The sequence below is a fragment of the Elephantulus edwardii genome, unplaced genomic scaffold (assembly GCF_000299155.1).
Source record: "Elephantulus edwardii isolate Elephantulus edwardi_28Jun2011 unplaced genomic scaffold, EleEdw1.0 scaffold00092, whole genome shotgun sequence".
Taxonomy (NCBI): Eukaryota; Metazoa; Chordata; class Mammalia; order Macroscelidea; family Macroscelididae; genus Elephantulus; species Elephantulus edwardii.
In genome coordinates this window covers 13096575-13110470 of record NW_006399842.1, presented here as the reverse complement: position 1 = coordinate 13110470, position 13896 = coordinate 13096575, and the positions used below count along the sequence as shown (strand labels likewise).

The following is a 13896-nucleotide window of genomic DNA, read 5'->3' as shown; positions in this document are numbered from 1 at the left end:
GTGTGTGTGTGTGTGTGTGTACTGTTGATTCAGATCCAACTGGTACAGGAGGAGATTGCCTCCTGCAGTGGAGCATCTGAGTGTAAGGTGCCTCTTGTGAAGGGAACACTCAGTATCTGGCCAGGAATTTAGATGAGAGGAGGTTTTTGCTTTTTAGCAAATCCATCTGCTTGTACCCTATCTCTGGCTAGGCCTATGCTCATAGTAGGTCTAGTAGCACTCACCTTGAGGCCTTGTTGTGGCTTTTGATTCCAATGTCTCTGGCCCTGGGCTCCTGGTTCTTTTCTAGTGTCTGACTGAGGTCTCCACTCTGTCCTCCGTAGAGACGGATCCAAAGGGCATCCAGGAATCCTTTATCTGAGAGAGGCACAGCATCAGCTGGTAGACTTAGGTGATGACCTAAGAGATCATGAGGCCTCTTAGGGTGTGAGGTCAGCCAATTCTTCCTTTTCTCCAATTCCAGATCTCCCTAATCCCTGAAGACAACCAAACACACCGTCAGAAGACACAGACCATCCCAGGCTGCAGGGACCCCATTTTCCACGAGCATTTCTTCTTGTAAGCATTGGGTGCAGCTGGCCCTGGAGAGGAGCGGGAAGGAGTGGTTATCTGGAAATAGCTCCCTTTGCCAAATCTAGTGCTAGATCTAAGCAGAAACACAGTGACTTCTAAAGGATGTCTTTGTTTTCTCATTCACTTGTGTCCTTGCATCGGTGGCACTGAGCCCAGCAGTGAGGTCCACAGTGATAAGGTATCATTTGGCTGGTTTTCCCACCTCCAGTGCCCAGCCTGAGGCTGGCAGCCCCTGAAAAGAGCAGACAGTTTCCCACTGTGCCTTGGGCCAAGCTTTCTCCTCTAGCAGCAGAAGGAATTTTCCAAGCTGAGCGATGTTTTGTGCCCCACCCTCCTCCTCTTTTTTTTTTAACCTCACTGACCTCTCAGAGCCTCAGCTTCCTTATTTGTGAAATGGGGCTAATAATAGTAGCAGCTGCAGCAAGCTGGGAGGTGTAAATGAGACAGTATAACACAATGCCCAGCGGAGTGGCAGCTATTATTGTGACTCTTATTATTCTTTCTTTCCCCCTTCTCTGAACTCTGCGGCCACTGGGAAGGTAATGGGCATTTTGTCCTTTTAGGGAAAATGAGTGGTATTTTGTTCTATTACCCCTTAATTTGTTGTTATTAGTTATCATGCATTGCTACATGTAATAGGTGATAATGTATAGTATATATCTATATATGTCTGTCTGTCTATCTATCTATCTATCTTAGCTATTATGGTTGTGTTGCTATATTAGTTATGTTGCTAATTCATCTGGTTGTGAGGATTTGTGTTTCTGTTGAGATGTAATCCCTTCTGAAAGTTGTAGTCTCTGATCTTCATCACTAAGTGCTTCCAGTCCTCTTTGCTTTCAGCAAGACACTGTTTATATCATGGGTTGTTTAACCAGTTCCCTGGGGTTGGATAGTTAGATTTCTTCCAATATTTGCAATGATCACGAGCCCCATGGCTTCTGTCCTACTTCTTGGCCCTACTGTAACCCCTTAATCATCTGATTTGCTCCACAGTCCTGTCCAAGAAGAAGATGATCAGAAGCGTCTTCTGGTTGCTGTGTGGAACAGAGCAAGTGACTCCAGGTCAGGAGGACTGCGAGGCAGGAAGGGAGATCCTGCCCTGGACTAGCGGAAGGCAGTCACATGACTGGCATACAGCAGGGACTTAAGTAGTGCTTACTGATAACTAACAATCATGTTGGGAGTGAACATTCATTGAGCACTGACAGCAAGGAATCATGATGCTAGTCAGCTTCCTTGTGTCTGATGATGGGGAGACGGTAAAAGAGTGGATCCTGTCATCAGTGTGACCAGTGAACACTGAGGGACACCGGGCACTGCAAGGAGATAAGTGACAGTGACAGCATGGCCACCAGAGGTCCCACAGGACTGTAAGCTTTGTGAGCACAGCCTGCTCTTTCAGTCACCAGTGTACCCCATGCCTAGCACAGAGGTGTTCAGTAAGTACTGATAGATTGAATGAATAAAAAAATGAGCTGTATGGACAGTAAGTGTGGAAAAAAGAGAATTCATTATGAGCTGAGATGATCAAAGAAAACTTGATAGAAAACATGGGATTTTGAACTTGGGGCGTACATAAAGAATAAGGCAAGTAGAGAAAGTTGGAAAGGGCATTCCAAACAGGGACTCAGCATGGGCGAATGTTAGAAGGCAGGAATATTGGTAGGTTGGGCACAGTATGGCAGATACTCTTATATACCATCAGGCTGGAACTGCTGACTCTCCAGCGAGTTTTAGAGGCAGTGCATTGCCTGGGAGGAGCAGCTGGTGGATTCAAGCCATGTACCTTTGGGTTGGCAGCACAGTTCCTTACCACTAAGCCACTAGAGCTCCCTAATGACAGCAGATGCAGTCATTAGTAATCCTGGTTAGTCCTGAGCAGAAGAGGCTTATGGGCAAGGTTGAGTGAGAATTGACATCTGAGGCAAGGGATGAGAACAATTGACTATTTGGAACATAAAGAAACAAAACCTTTCAGGGCCATTTCTCACCTGTGGTTCATTGTGAGCAGCAAGAGTGTGGCCCAGGAAATATTGGAGACCCAAAGACCAGTGACCACAGGATCAAGTGGTGATTGAAGAAGGGTACAGATAACTGAAAATTGGTTCAACTCATCTACTCAGACTTTGGAAGCAGGAGTGGCATCCACTGCCTAAACAACATGCCTCTGGAAACTCTATGAACTTTGAGAAACAACAATAGTTATAGAAAGGCTTCAGGTCTTGTATTCATAGGGTCACTATGAGTTGTGCTTGACTCGACGGCAATCAACAATTAAGATCTAGAAAATAATTTTGGACTTGAATGTTTTACAATCCTCTAAATTTTGTTAGCCAGTCTGCTTTTTAAAGTTGGCTCATTTTCAATCTTGAAAATGAATGATTTGTATTTAATACCCATGAAATTTTTATCATAAAATGATCCAATGGTATCTAAGACTACTCTAATTTAATTTGATTTGACTATTTTCTGGGTTACAATACATTGTTTTAGGCGTTGGGGTTCAAAATAGATCAATCAGACACCATCCTACTTTCAAGGAGCTCATAGATAGAGACTTAGGGGTTTGGATGAAAAGCACCCCCATGATAACAAAAGCAATCCTTTACTGGATGCTTAATGTCAGCCAGGAATTAGTGGTACATTTTCTCATTTAATTCTTGTTATTAAGTGCTGTTGAGTCAGCTCCAACTCAGTAATGACCCCATGTGTAACCAAATTCACCTCTATCTGGTCATGCATCATTCACACAATCACTGCTCTGTGTGAGCCCATTATTTCAGTCACTGTGTCAATCCATCTTTTGACAGTCATCTGCCCTCCACCTAGCATGGGGTTTCTTTCCAGGTACTGGTCCTCCTATTTTTGTTGTTGTGTACCATCAAGTCGGAACCGATTGGTGGGTTTTCAGAGGCAGTTAATGACATGGGAGGAGATTGCCCATCCTTCTCCTGTAGAGCAACTGGTGGGATTCAAACCATGTGCTTTCAGGATTGTGATGCAGCTTTTTGCCACTAGGCCACTAGAGTTCCCCATGTCCAAATTATGTGAGGCAAAAGTCTAGCCATCTTTGCCTCTAAGAAGGAGTATTTTGGCTGTTCTTGTAAGACAGACTCATTTGTTCTGGAAGGTCCATAGTATATTCAGTGTTTCTCACCAATACCATAATTAAAATGCATCAGTTCTTCTGTGGTCTTTCTTGTTAATTGTATAACCTTCACATGCATATAAGGCAATTAATTGCATGGCTCGGATCAGGCACACTTTAGTCCTAAGTAGTAGAATCTTTGCTTTTTAACCCTTTAAAGAGGTTTTGCAACAACAGATTTTCTGTTGCTTTGATGGCCTAGTGATAAGAAGCTGCTCCACCAAAGGAGAATGGCAATCTCCTCCTGTGTGATTTACTGCCTCTGAAAATGGACGGTCAGCTGTGGGTCAAGTGTGACTCAATGGCACATAATAACAATATGTTATTATTTTTTTAATTGATATTTTAATGAAAGTTTACAGGAAACTTGGATTTCCATTCATTCATTTTTGCACATTTTCTTCCCTACCCCCAGTTCACTTTTCTCTTTAAAAAGATTCTTTCATTGTTGTACAATTTCTTCCCTCCCGCCTCCCTAGTCCATTTTGCTATGCACCTCTTATTCTGGACTGTTGTCATGTAAATAATACCTAATCATGTATTTACTGCATTCAGTGACTGGGGTAATCGGGATGGGTGTGTCAGAGGCAATGCGATTGGCACAGGATAGAGCAGGGTTTAGGGCTGTTGTACATAGGGTCGCTATGAGTCGCAAACGACTCGACGGCACATAACAACAACAACATATTTATTGCAGACAGTTCTTTCCCTCATTGATTCAAATGCAGTGTTCATTATTTATCCCCTCTTACTTTAGTTTTCCCTCAACCCCCATGTCAGTCGTGTTTTATAACAGTGGCATTATGCAGTATTTGTTCTTTTGTGACTGAGATATTTCACTCATCATAATGTCCTCCAGGATCACCCATTTTGTATAATATTTAATAAGTTCCTTGTTTTTTCAGTGCTGTGTAGTATTCCATTGTGTGAATATACCACAGCATCTCTATCCATTCATTTGTTGATGGGCACTTGGGTTGCTTCCATCTCTTTGCTATTGCGAACTACAGAGCAATAAACATGGGTGTGTATATATATCTGTTTGGGTAGCGATTCTGGTTTCTTTAGGGTATATTTCCAGTAGAGCAACTGCTGAGTCAAATGTTATTTTTTTTTTAAAAAAAAAAGAATACAAAAATGTTTTTTCTATTTCCAACTTTTTGAAAAAGTGCCATACTACCTTCAAGAGTGGTTGCGCCATTTTACAGTCCCACCAGCAGTGAATTACGGTTCCAGGCTCTGAACCTCGCCAGCATTGTTGTTTGCTGCTCTGTTGAACTTTGCTATTGTTACTGGGATGAGATAATATCTCAGAGTTGTTTGTGTTTGCTTTCTTGACTGTTGGTTCAGAGGACATTGCTTGTGGGTTCAAGTAAAATGAAATCTTCTATGACATCAGTATTTTGTACATTTATCAAGGTGTTCATGGTTCAGTAGGAAGGATTTTTGTTTTCTTTTATGTTAAGGTATAATCTTTATTGGAGGCTGTATTCTTTGGGGTTCATTGGTAAGTACTTCAGGTCTACTTCATGTTCACTAAGCAAGGTTGTGTCATTTACATATCAAAGGTTGTTAATGAGTCCTCCTAAAATTCTGATTCTGTGTTCTTCTTCACATAGTTGAGTTTCTTAGCTTGTTTGCTCAACATTCAGAGTATGATGAAAAGATCCAATACTGATGCATAACTTTTCTAATTTTAAACCACAAAATATCCACCTTGCTCTTCTTGAATGATTGCCTAGGGTCTAACAAATGTTATCTATAATTTGTTATGAGCCACACAGTTGAATGCCTTTGCATTCAGGTAAGCATCTTTCTGGTATTCTCTGTGTTAAGCCAAGGTCCATCTGACATCAGCAATGGTATTCCTTATTCCTTATCCTCTTCCGAATCTGGCTTGAAATTATAGTTGTCTCTGGCTGAAATGCAACTGTTTTTTAATTATCCTCAACATAATCTTATTTGTATTTTGTAGTTATTGTTATTGTTGTTGTTATGTGCGTTGCCTGCGACTCATGGTGACCCTATGTACAGCAGCTCTAATGCCTGCCCTGTCCTGACTCAGTCTCACTGATTCCGACACACCTACCCTCAATGCCCCAGTTACTGTATCAATCCATGTTATCTGGGGTCTTCCTCTCCTGCACTGTCCGTCTACCCTTCCAAGCATGATGCCCATCTCTAAGAACTGATCCCTCACGGCCACGTGCCCAGAGTATGTGAGATGGAGCTTCAACATTCTAGCCTCCAAGGAGAAACTTGATTGTACACTCTCTAAGATAGACCTATTTGTTTTCTTGGTGGTCCATGGTATGTTCAAGACTCTTCTCCAGCATATAGTATTAATAATATTGTTTTATGATTTCTACATTCTATTGACTTACCTTTGCTTGAAAAGGCATTTGACTGTGTAGATCATAACAAACTATGGCTGACTCTGAGAAGAATGGGAATCCCAGAACACTTGATCGTTCTAATGCGAAACTTATACTTGTACCAGGAGGCAGTCGTCAGAACAGAGCAAGGGAACACTGCATGGTTCAAAATTGGGAAGGGCGTACGCCAGGGATGCATCCTATCTCCATACCTTTTCAACTTATATGCAGAACATATTATCCGGGAGGCTGGGCTCTATGAGGAGAAATGTGGGGTCAAGATTGGTGGACGATTTATCAACAACCTGCGTTAGGCGGATGACACAACCCTGCTTGCTGAAACTGAAGAGGACCTGAAGCGCCTGCTGCAGGGTGTCAAGTACTGCAGCCTACAATATGGATTGAGGCTCAATGTCAAGAAGACAAAGATTCTCACCACTGGACCAATTGGCAGCATCAGGATGGATGGTGAAGAGATTGAGATTGTACACAGCTTTAGTTTGCTTGGCTCCATAGTCAACAGTCTTGGCACCAGCAGCCAGGAAATTAAAAGGCGCATTGCCATGGGAAAGTCTGCTGTTAGGGACCTCTCCAAAGTACTGAAGAGCAATGGTGTCTCTCTGGAGACTAAGGTGCATCTGATACAGGCTATGGTCTTCGCAATCACTTGTTATGCATCAGAGAGTTGGACAATGACCATGGAGGATAGAAGGAGAATTGATGCCTTTGAGTTGTGGTGCTGGAGAAGAGTATTGAGAATACCATGGACTGCTAGGAAAACAAACAGATTTGTCCTGGAAAGGGTTAAACTGGGTGGCTCCTTGGAGGCAAGGATTCTGAGGCTCCGTCTAAAATACTTTGGACATGTTGTGAGGAGAGACCGGTCCTTGGAGAGGGACATCATGCTTGGGAGGCTGGAGGGAGGGCGCAGGAGAGGAAGGCCCTCTATGAGGTGGATTGATTCGGTGACTGAGATAATTGGAATCGGAGTGTCAGAGACAGTGCGATTGGCACAGGACAGAGCGGAGTTTAGGGCTGTTGTACATAGGGTCGCTATGAGTTGCAAGCGACTCGACGGCACATAACAACAACAACAACATTGACTTACCTTTGTTTGGAATGGCCATGAATTTATTTCTTTTCCAGTCATTTGGCCAGGTAACTGTCTTCCACATTTCTTGACATTGATGTGGAAGGAAAAGCTTCCAGCATTTCACCTTTTTGCTTGTACAACTCAGTTGGTATCTCATCAATTTCTAGGGCCTTGTTTTTGACCAGTTCCTTCAGTGTAGCTTGGGCTTCTTTCTTCAGTATCATTGGATCTTGGTCATATATTTCCTTCTGAAATGATTGTACTTTGATCAATTCCTTTTTGTAACTTTGTGTATTCCTTCTATCATCATCATCATCTTCCCGTCCCCCGCCATATACTTTGATGCTTCCTTGTAATTAAATGTTGCTTATATAATCCTTCAATATTACAACTTAAGGCTTGCATTTGCTTTTTCTTTAGATCTTTTAGCTTGAGAGATATGCTTTTCCTTTTTGGTTTTATAAATCAGGTCTTTTCACATCTCATTATAATTTGAGTCTTTTTTTAAAAAATATTTTATAGTGGTTTACCTACAAATTCATATACATTAATTTTTCACACTGGATGTTTCCCCTTTCCTTTATCAATTCCCCCTCCACCCATCAAATTGTGAGACCCTATGTTTAAGCCCCCCCTCTATAATTTTATTCTTAAAACATAATAAGAGTATGTTTTTGGTTCTGAGTTTTCAAAAAGAGGAAACAGGAGCTATAAATGGTTAGGAACTTCTCCAAGGTCACACACAGTAAACAGGAGAGCCAGAATAGAACCAGGCAGCTGGACCCCAGAGTCCTTACACTCAACACTAAGCAGACAGACAGAACAAAAAGCTCGTGAAGGCAATGGTAGAAGGCAGAACAGGGTAAGGGTGGTGTGGGGCAGTATCTGCCAGCTCATTCACTGGTATTGGTCTTGGGTCAAGTACAAGGAGGGTCTGGCTAAAGTTAAGGTGAAGATGTTGCCGTAAACTAAATCAGATGGTTATGGAGATTCTGTTAGAAGCTTGAGTTTTCTCCTACTGGCTTGTGGTGTTTGATCCTCGCTATGCATCAGAATCACCTGAGATGCAGCTGTCCAGATGCTGCCTCAGATGGATTAAATCTGAATTTAATCCAGTTTCCAGAGTATCCATTTTATGCAGCCAGTTTAGCATTTAGGATTCTAGTGATGCAGAGACACCAAAGGATTTTGAGCAGGGGAATGACAAGTACAGATATGCATTTTAGTATCTGTTATTTTTGGTAGGTCTTTGGGAGATGGGCTTAGATTGAGGAGAAATGACAAGATTCTTGCTGTAATCTGAGTGAGAAATGACATGGTTAGTGGCAGGGAAACAGATCCAGGACATATTTAGAAGATGAAGCCAGTGGTATTGAGTGATTGCTTGCAAAGAATGAAGACTTGATGCAAAGGAGTGAGGAAACCCAAAGACTGTAGCCTTCAGTATGGATTATACTTCACCATAATAAAACAAACCCCTCATAACTGGATAATAAAGAATGCCATGATTAATGGAGAAAAGATTGAAGTTGTAAAAAAATGTCATTTTACTTGGATTCATAATCAATATCCATGCAAGCAGTAGTAAAGAAATCAAATAATGCATTGCTCTTGACAAATCTGCTTCCAAAGACTGCTTTAAAGTACTAAGGGGGGGAAATGTGTAACAATGAATGAATGAATGGGAATCCAAGTTTTCTGTAAACTTTTGTTAAAATATTCATTAAAAAAATTGTTATGTAAAGCAGGCATGGAAACGGAAGGTAAGCAAAGAAGCTTTTTATTGGGGGTTCTTGGGCAAGGTTCATAGTCCCAGGCTAGAGAGGGAGAGGAAGGGCAGAGAAGTTGCGTGTGGCATGAAGGTGAACCATCTTCTAATGAGTTGGTGGGAAGGGGCTGTCTCTTGGCAGAGGAAGTGGTCATGTAGCTTGCTGATTGACTGTGGCTACTGTTGCTGTTGCATGATGGCTGGTGATGCTGTTAAGCAGGCAGTCTCTTGGCAGAGGAAGTGGTTGTGTAGCTTGCTGATCGGCTGTTGCTGTGGCGCTCACTGCTGATGCTGTCAGGTGGGAATCAGCTTGTGAGCGAGGTAAGTGGTGGCATCAGACAATGAGATAGGTTGTGACATCAGATGGCTTGGGAAATCTTCTTTGCAGCTTCTGTTTCCTTGAGGCCATGTCACAGAATTCAATAAGTCAGCCCTGCAGGGCTATCAGTAATAATAAAAAGAAAAAAAGTTTTAAAATAATGTGCTAAAGAGCAAGGAAATCACTTTAAAGATTAAGGTGCACCAAACCAAAGCTTGCTGAAAGTGAGGAGGACTGTAAGCACTTGTTGGAGAAAATCAAGGAAAGCAGCTTTCAACATGGATCGCATCTCAATGTCAAGAAAACAAAGATTTTTACTACTGGACCAATAGGCAACATCATGATAGATGGAGAGGAGACTAAAACTAGCAACAACTTCATCTTACTTGGATCCACAATTAACACCCTTGGTACCAGCAGTCAGGAAATAAGGAGATGCATCACACTGGGAAAGTCTGCAGTTAGGGATCTCTCCAAATTATTGAAGAGTGATGAGATCAGTTTGAGGACTAAAGTGCATCTGATTCAATCTTTCTGATTCCTTGCTATGCACTTGAGAGTTGGACAATTAATAGGGATGACAGAAGAAGAATTGATGCCTTTGAGCTATGGAGTTGGAGAAGAGCACTGACAGCCAAAAGGACAGACACATATGTTTTAGAAAGGGTGCAGTGATTGCTCTTTGAAGGCCAGTATGATGAGGCTTCACCTCACATGCTTCAGGCTTGTTGCTAGGAGGGGCTATTCCTTGGAGAGGGACATTATGCTTGAAAGGGTGGAGGGTTGGAGAAGGAGAGGAAGACCCTCTTCCAGGTGGATTGACATGGTGACTGCCACAATGGTGTGTCAGGAAGTGTGAAGATGGCACAGGATAGGGTGGGGTTCAGTTCCACTGTTCACAGGATCGCTATGATTTGTACTCGATGGCACCTAACAAAAACAGCAACAACCATCCAAGTTATGGTAATTTCAGTTGCTCTATATGCATGTGAAAGTTGGACAATGAGTAAGGAAGAGAGAATTGTTGCCTTTGAACTGTGTGCTGATAATAATAATAATGACTGTATCATGGATTGCCTAGAGGACAAACGAACCTGTCTGGAAGGAAGTGCAATCATAGTGCTCTTTAGAAGCAAGGATGGTGAGGCAATTTCACATTCTTTGAGCATTTTAACAGGAATGGTTCGTCCTTGGAAAAGGATGTCATGCTTAGAAGATAAAAGGGTCCGCAAAAAAGAGGAAGACCCTCAGGAGATGAATTGACACAGTGAGAGCAGCAATGACCTTAAACATAGCAGAGATTGTGAGGATGGCATAGAATTGGCAGAGTTTCGTTCTCGTGCACCCAGATTGCTTTAAGTCAGAGGTGACTTGATGAGCTTAACAACAGAAACTACTGAGTGATTCTCCTCTTGGTTGTGAGAACCACAGGTGAAGTCATGGATAGCCCCTGGATAAATGATGGAGTCCCTATTAAGAATGTGTTCAGAGGGGTAAGGTGAGCTCATCTTTTGATATGGTGAGGTAGAGGAGCCTGAAGGACAGTGGTGAAAGCAGTGCAGGAAGAGACTGTCTGTGGATCTAGAGCTCGGGGGAGAGTTTTGAGCTGGTGAGAGCCAACACATAAAGGCAGGGACTGAAAGTCTGAGAAGGTCAGATCACTCATGCCTAGCAATGAGTGTCAAGGACCGTGGGCAGAATCCTGTCTTTAAAGGGATGGGCAAAGGGAGACAAAGCCTTGGAAAAGACAGAGGTGTGATAGAAACAGAAGGACAGGCATCAAGGGCACTGGGGGAAGCAGGGATGGGAGCAGGTGCTGGAAGCAGGCACCCAGCTGTGGGAGGAGCTGATTTCTCCATTGAGTTCTTCCCTCCTGCCAGGCGAAAGGAAGAGGGCAGAATGCAGGGCAGAATGCTGCTGGAGAAACCAGTAATGCAGTGCATGGTGTTTGAGTTTTCTTATAGCCGGCGAGGCTGGAGAAAGTGTGACAGAGGCTCACTGTTGAGACAGTGTTGAGGCTCAAGTTTCTCAACTTGTTGCCTATTTTGGGAAAGTGAGATTCCCTATTAAACAAAACACAGTTAAACTCATAGCCACAGTCCCATCCCAAAGCTCAGAGGGACAGAGCAAACCTGAACAGGCTCACTTTAGGGACAGATGGCCCTGCTAATGCTGTCAGCACTGCCGAGGCTGGCTCTGCAGGTGGGAGTGTGACATCGATCTCCTTCTGACCGGGAAGGCCTCTGAGCTAAAGAGGCCAACAGAGGAATTTCAGGAAACCTCTGCCTTGCTGAATGCTCTCAGATCAAATTGTGCATCTTTGTGCATCTTTGAAGGACAGACATTGAACTCATCAACATGAATGACGAGTATGGAAGGAAGGAGACACATGTTTATTGAACTCTCCTCTGTGCCAAGCAGTTTATATACATTATCTCATTTCATCCTCTTACAGCTCTGAAAGTTAGAGTTATTACATATAGGCTCTTTCTGCACAGAAGACACTGAGGCTGATGGAGGCAGTGGAACCTGCCTGAGTTTATATAATGGTAGTTCATACTTATTAAGCATTAACTATGTGTGAACATTAATATAAGCACATTCCATGCATTATCTCCATATCTCCATCCTCAGAGCACTGTAGAGAATAGATTTTATCATTGTCTCTCTTTAATGGCCAAGGAAAGAGTTGCATAGAAGCTAAGTAACTTGCCCAAAGTTACACAACCAGGAGGTAGTAGAAACAAGATGAAGATTTGGGCAGTTTGCCACCAAGTCCATGTAAAACATTTTTGCATATAATCCACCCATGGAAATAATGTGCGTATAACATGCACAGTGCATAGAGGAAATAAGTGCATTAGGGTGAAAACCATATAACAGCACATAATTGGCCCCAATTTTTCCTTTGATAATCTTTGATAGGAGATAGACTGGCACAGTGACTATAACAATGGGCCTAAGAGTGTTAGAGATCCTGAAGATGGCAAGATAGGACACACTTGAGGTCTGTTGTTCATAGGGTCACCATGAATTGTACTCAACTCAGTGGCATCTAATAACAACAGTAAAATCCCAGGAGAGGTAAATGCATTCTCTCATTTAATCTGTTTAATAAACCAGACCACTACCAAGTCATTGTGTCAGTCCATCTCAGGAGGTTCTTCCTCTCTTTTGCTAACCCTCTACCTTTCCAAGAATTATGTCCGTTTCCAAGGCCTGGCCCCTCCTAACACCGTGCCCAAAGTATGTCAGATGAAGCGTCATTTTTGCCTCTAAGGAGCACTTTAGAACTTCCTAAAAACTCACTGGAGTGCTCTGTGACCTAATGATAAAGGAGTTGCACTGCCAGCACTAAGGCAGGCAGTTGGAATTCACCAGTTGCTCCTCCCATGTGATTTACAGCTTCTGAAACCTGCTGGAGGTCAACTATGAGTTGGTTCTATCGTAATAGCACAACAACAACAACAACAACAACAACAACTCATTGCTGCTAAGTTGATTCTGACCATTGTGGCCCTGGGGACAGAGGAGAATGACCTCAAAGGGTTTCCAAGTCTGTGATTTGTATGGAAACTGACTGTCACGTCTTTGTTCTGAGGAGTGGCCAGAGGGGGTTGAACTGCCAACCTTTTGATTAGCAGCTAATCGCTTTAACAACTGCATAAAAATAAAGTATTTGTATTCAGGTTCCAGCATAGCTGACCACCTCCTCAGGAGGTAAGTGACCCCAAAGCCATGTTCTTTCTCTTTCAATGCGCTTATTCCTCAGATTTCAGCTACTTCTCTCACGGCATATATAGAGTAGTTTGGACAACTAAATGTGTGGTGGTGGCATAATGAAACTAAGAGATAAAACAGAATTATCTGTTTCATAAATTGTGATGGCTATAACATTTATTAAAGGGACAAAGGTGATGTGAATAGAAGCCCCAGGGAAGGGCCAGCTGATTTTAACCCATTTAGTACCCACAGGAGGGAGCTCTGGTGGCTGAGTAGTGTGGAGTTGGGCTGCCAACGCAAAGGCATGTGGTTCGAATCAACCAGCTGCTCCTCCCATGTGATTCATAGCCTAGGAAAGCCACTGGACAGTCAGCTATGAGTTGATTCTGATTCGATAGCATATAACAACCACCACAGTACTCACAGAGTGATCTGAGGGACACCAAGCCTGGTTTAGATATAGTTTGCGTGGGGCTGAGGATAAGTCTCTTCCTCTCTGTATTCCTCATTTTCCTTGTCTGTAAAATACAGTCATCTCTAAGATTTCTTTCAACACTGAGGTTCTGTGAGCTATTATTTCAAAACTATTTATTTCCCTAAGTAGGAAGTATTGTATAAGAGAAGCCAAAGCACAAGGAAAAATCCAAGACACTAAAGAGCTGAACAGAAGATTCCAAAAGGCAGCACGGAATGACAAAGCAAAATACTACATTGAAATATGCGAGGAGCTAGAGTTGGAAAATCAAAAGGGCTGAACTCGTTCAGCATTTCTTAAGCTTAAGGAACTGAAGAGCAAATTCAAACCTCGAGTTGCTACAATCAAGGATGCTTTAGGCAGAATGTTAAATGATCCAGGATGTATCAAAAGAAGATGGAAGGAATATACTGAGTCAT

The 13896-nt window shown here is 42.6% G+C and overlaps 1 protein-coding gene across 2 annotated transcripts in view; it reads left to right on the top strand.

Annotated features, from left to right (window-relative positions):
* RGS3 (regulator of G-protein signaling 3) overlaps positions 1 to 13896 on the top strand; it is a 176354-nt gene that overhangs the window by 36730 nt on the left and 125728 nt on the right. For both annotated transcript variants that reach the window (XM_006890721.1, XM_006890723.1), the window contains exons 4-5: positions 464 to 558; positions 1570 to 1638. In XM_006890721.1, the coding sequence (XP_006890783.1) occupies positions 464 to 558; positions 1570 to 1638 (164 nt within the window). The remainder of the gene's footprint in view (positions 1 to 463; positions 559 to 1569; positions 1639 to 13896) is intronic.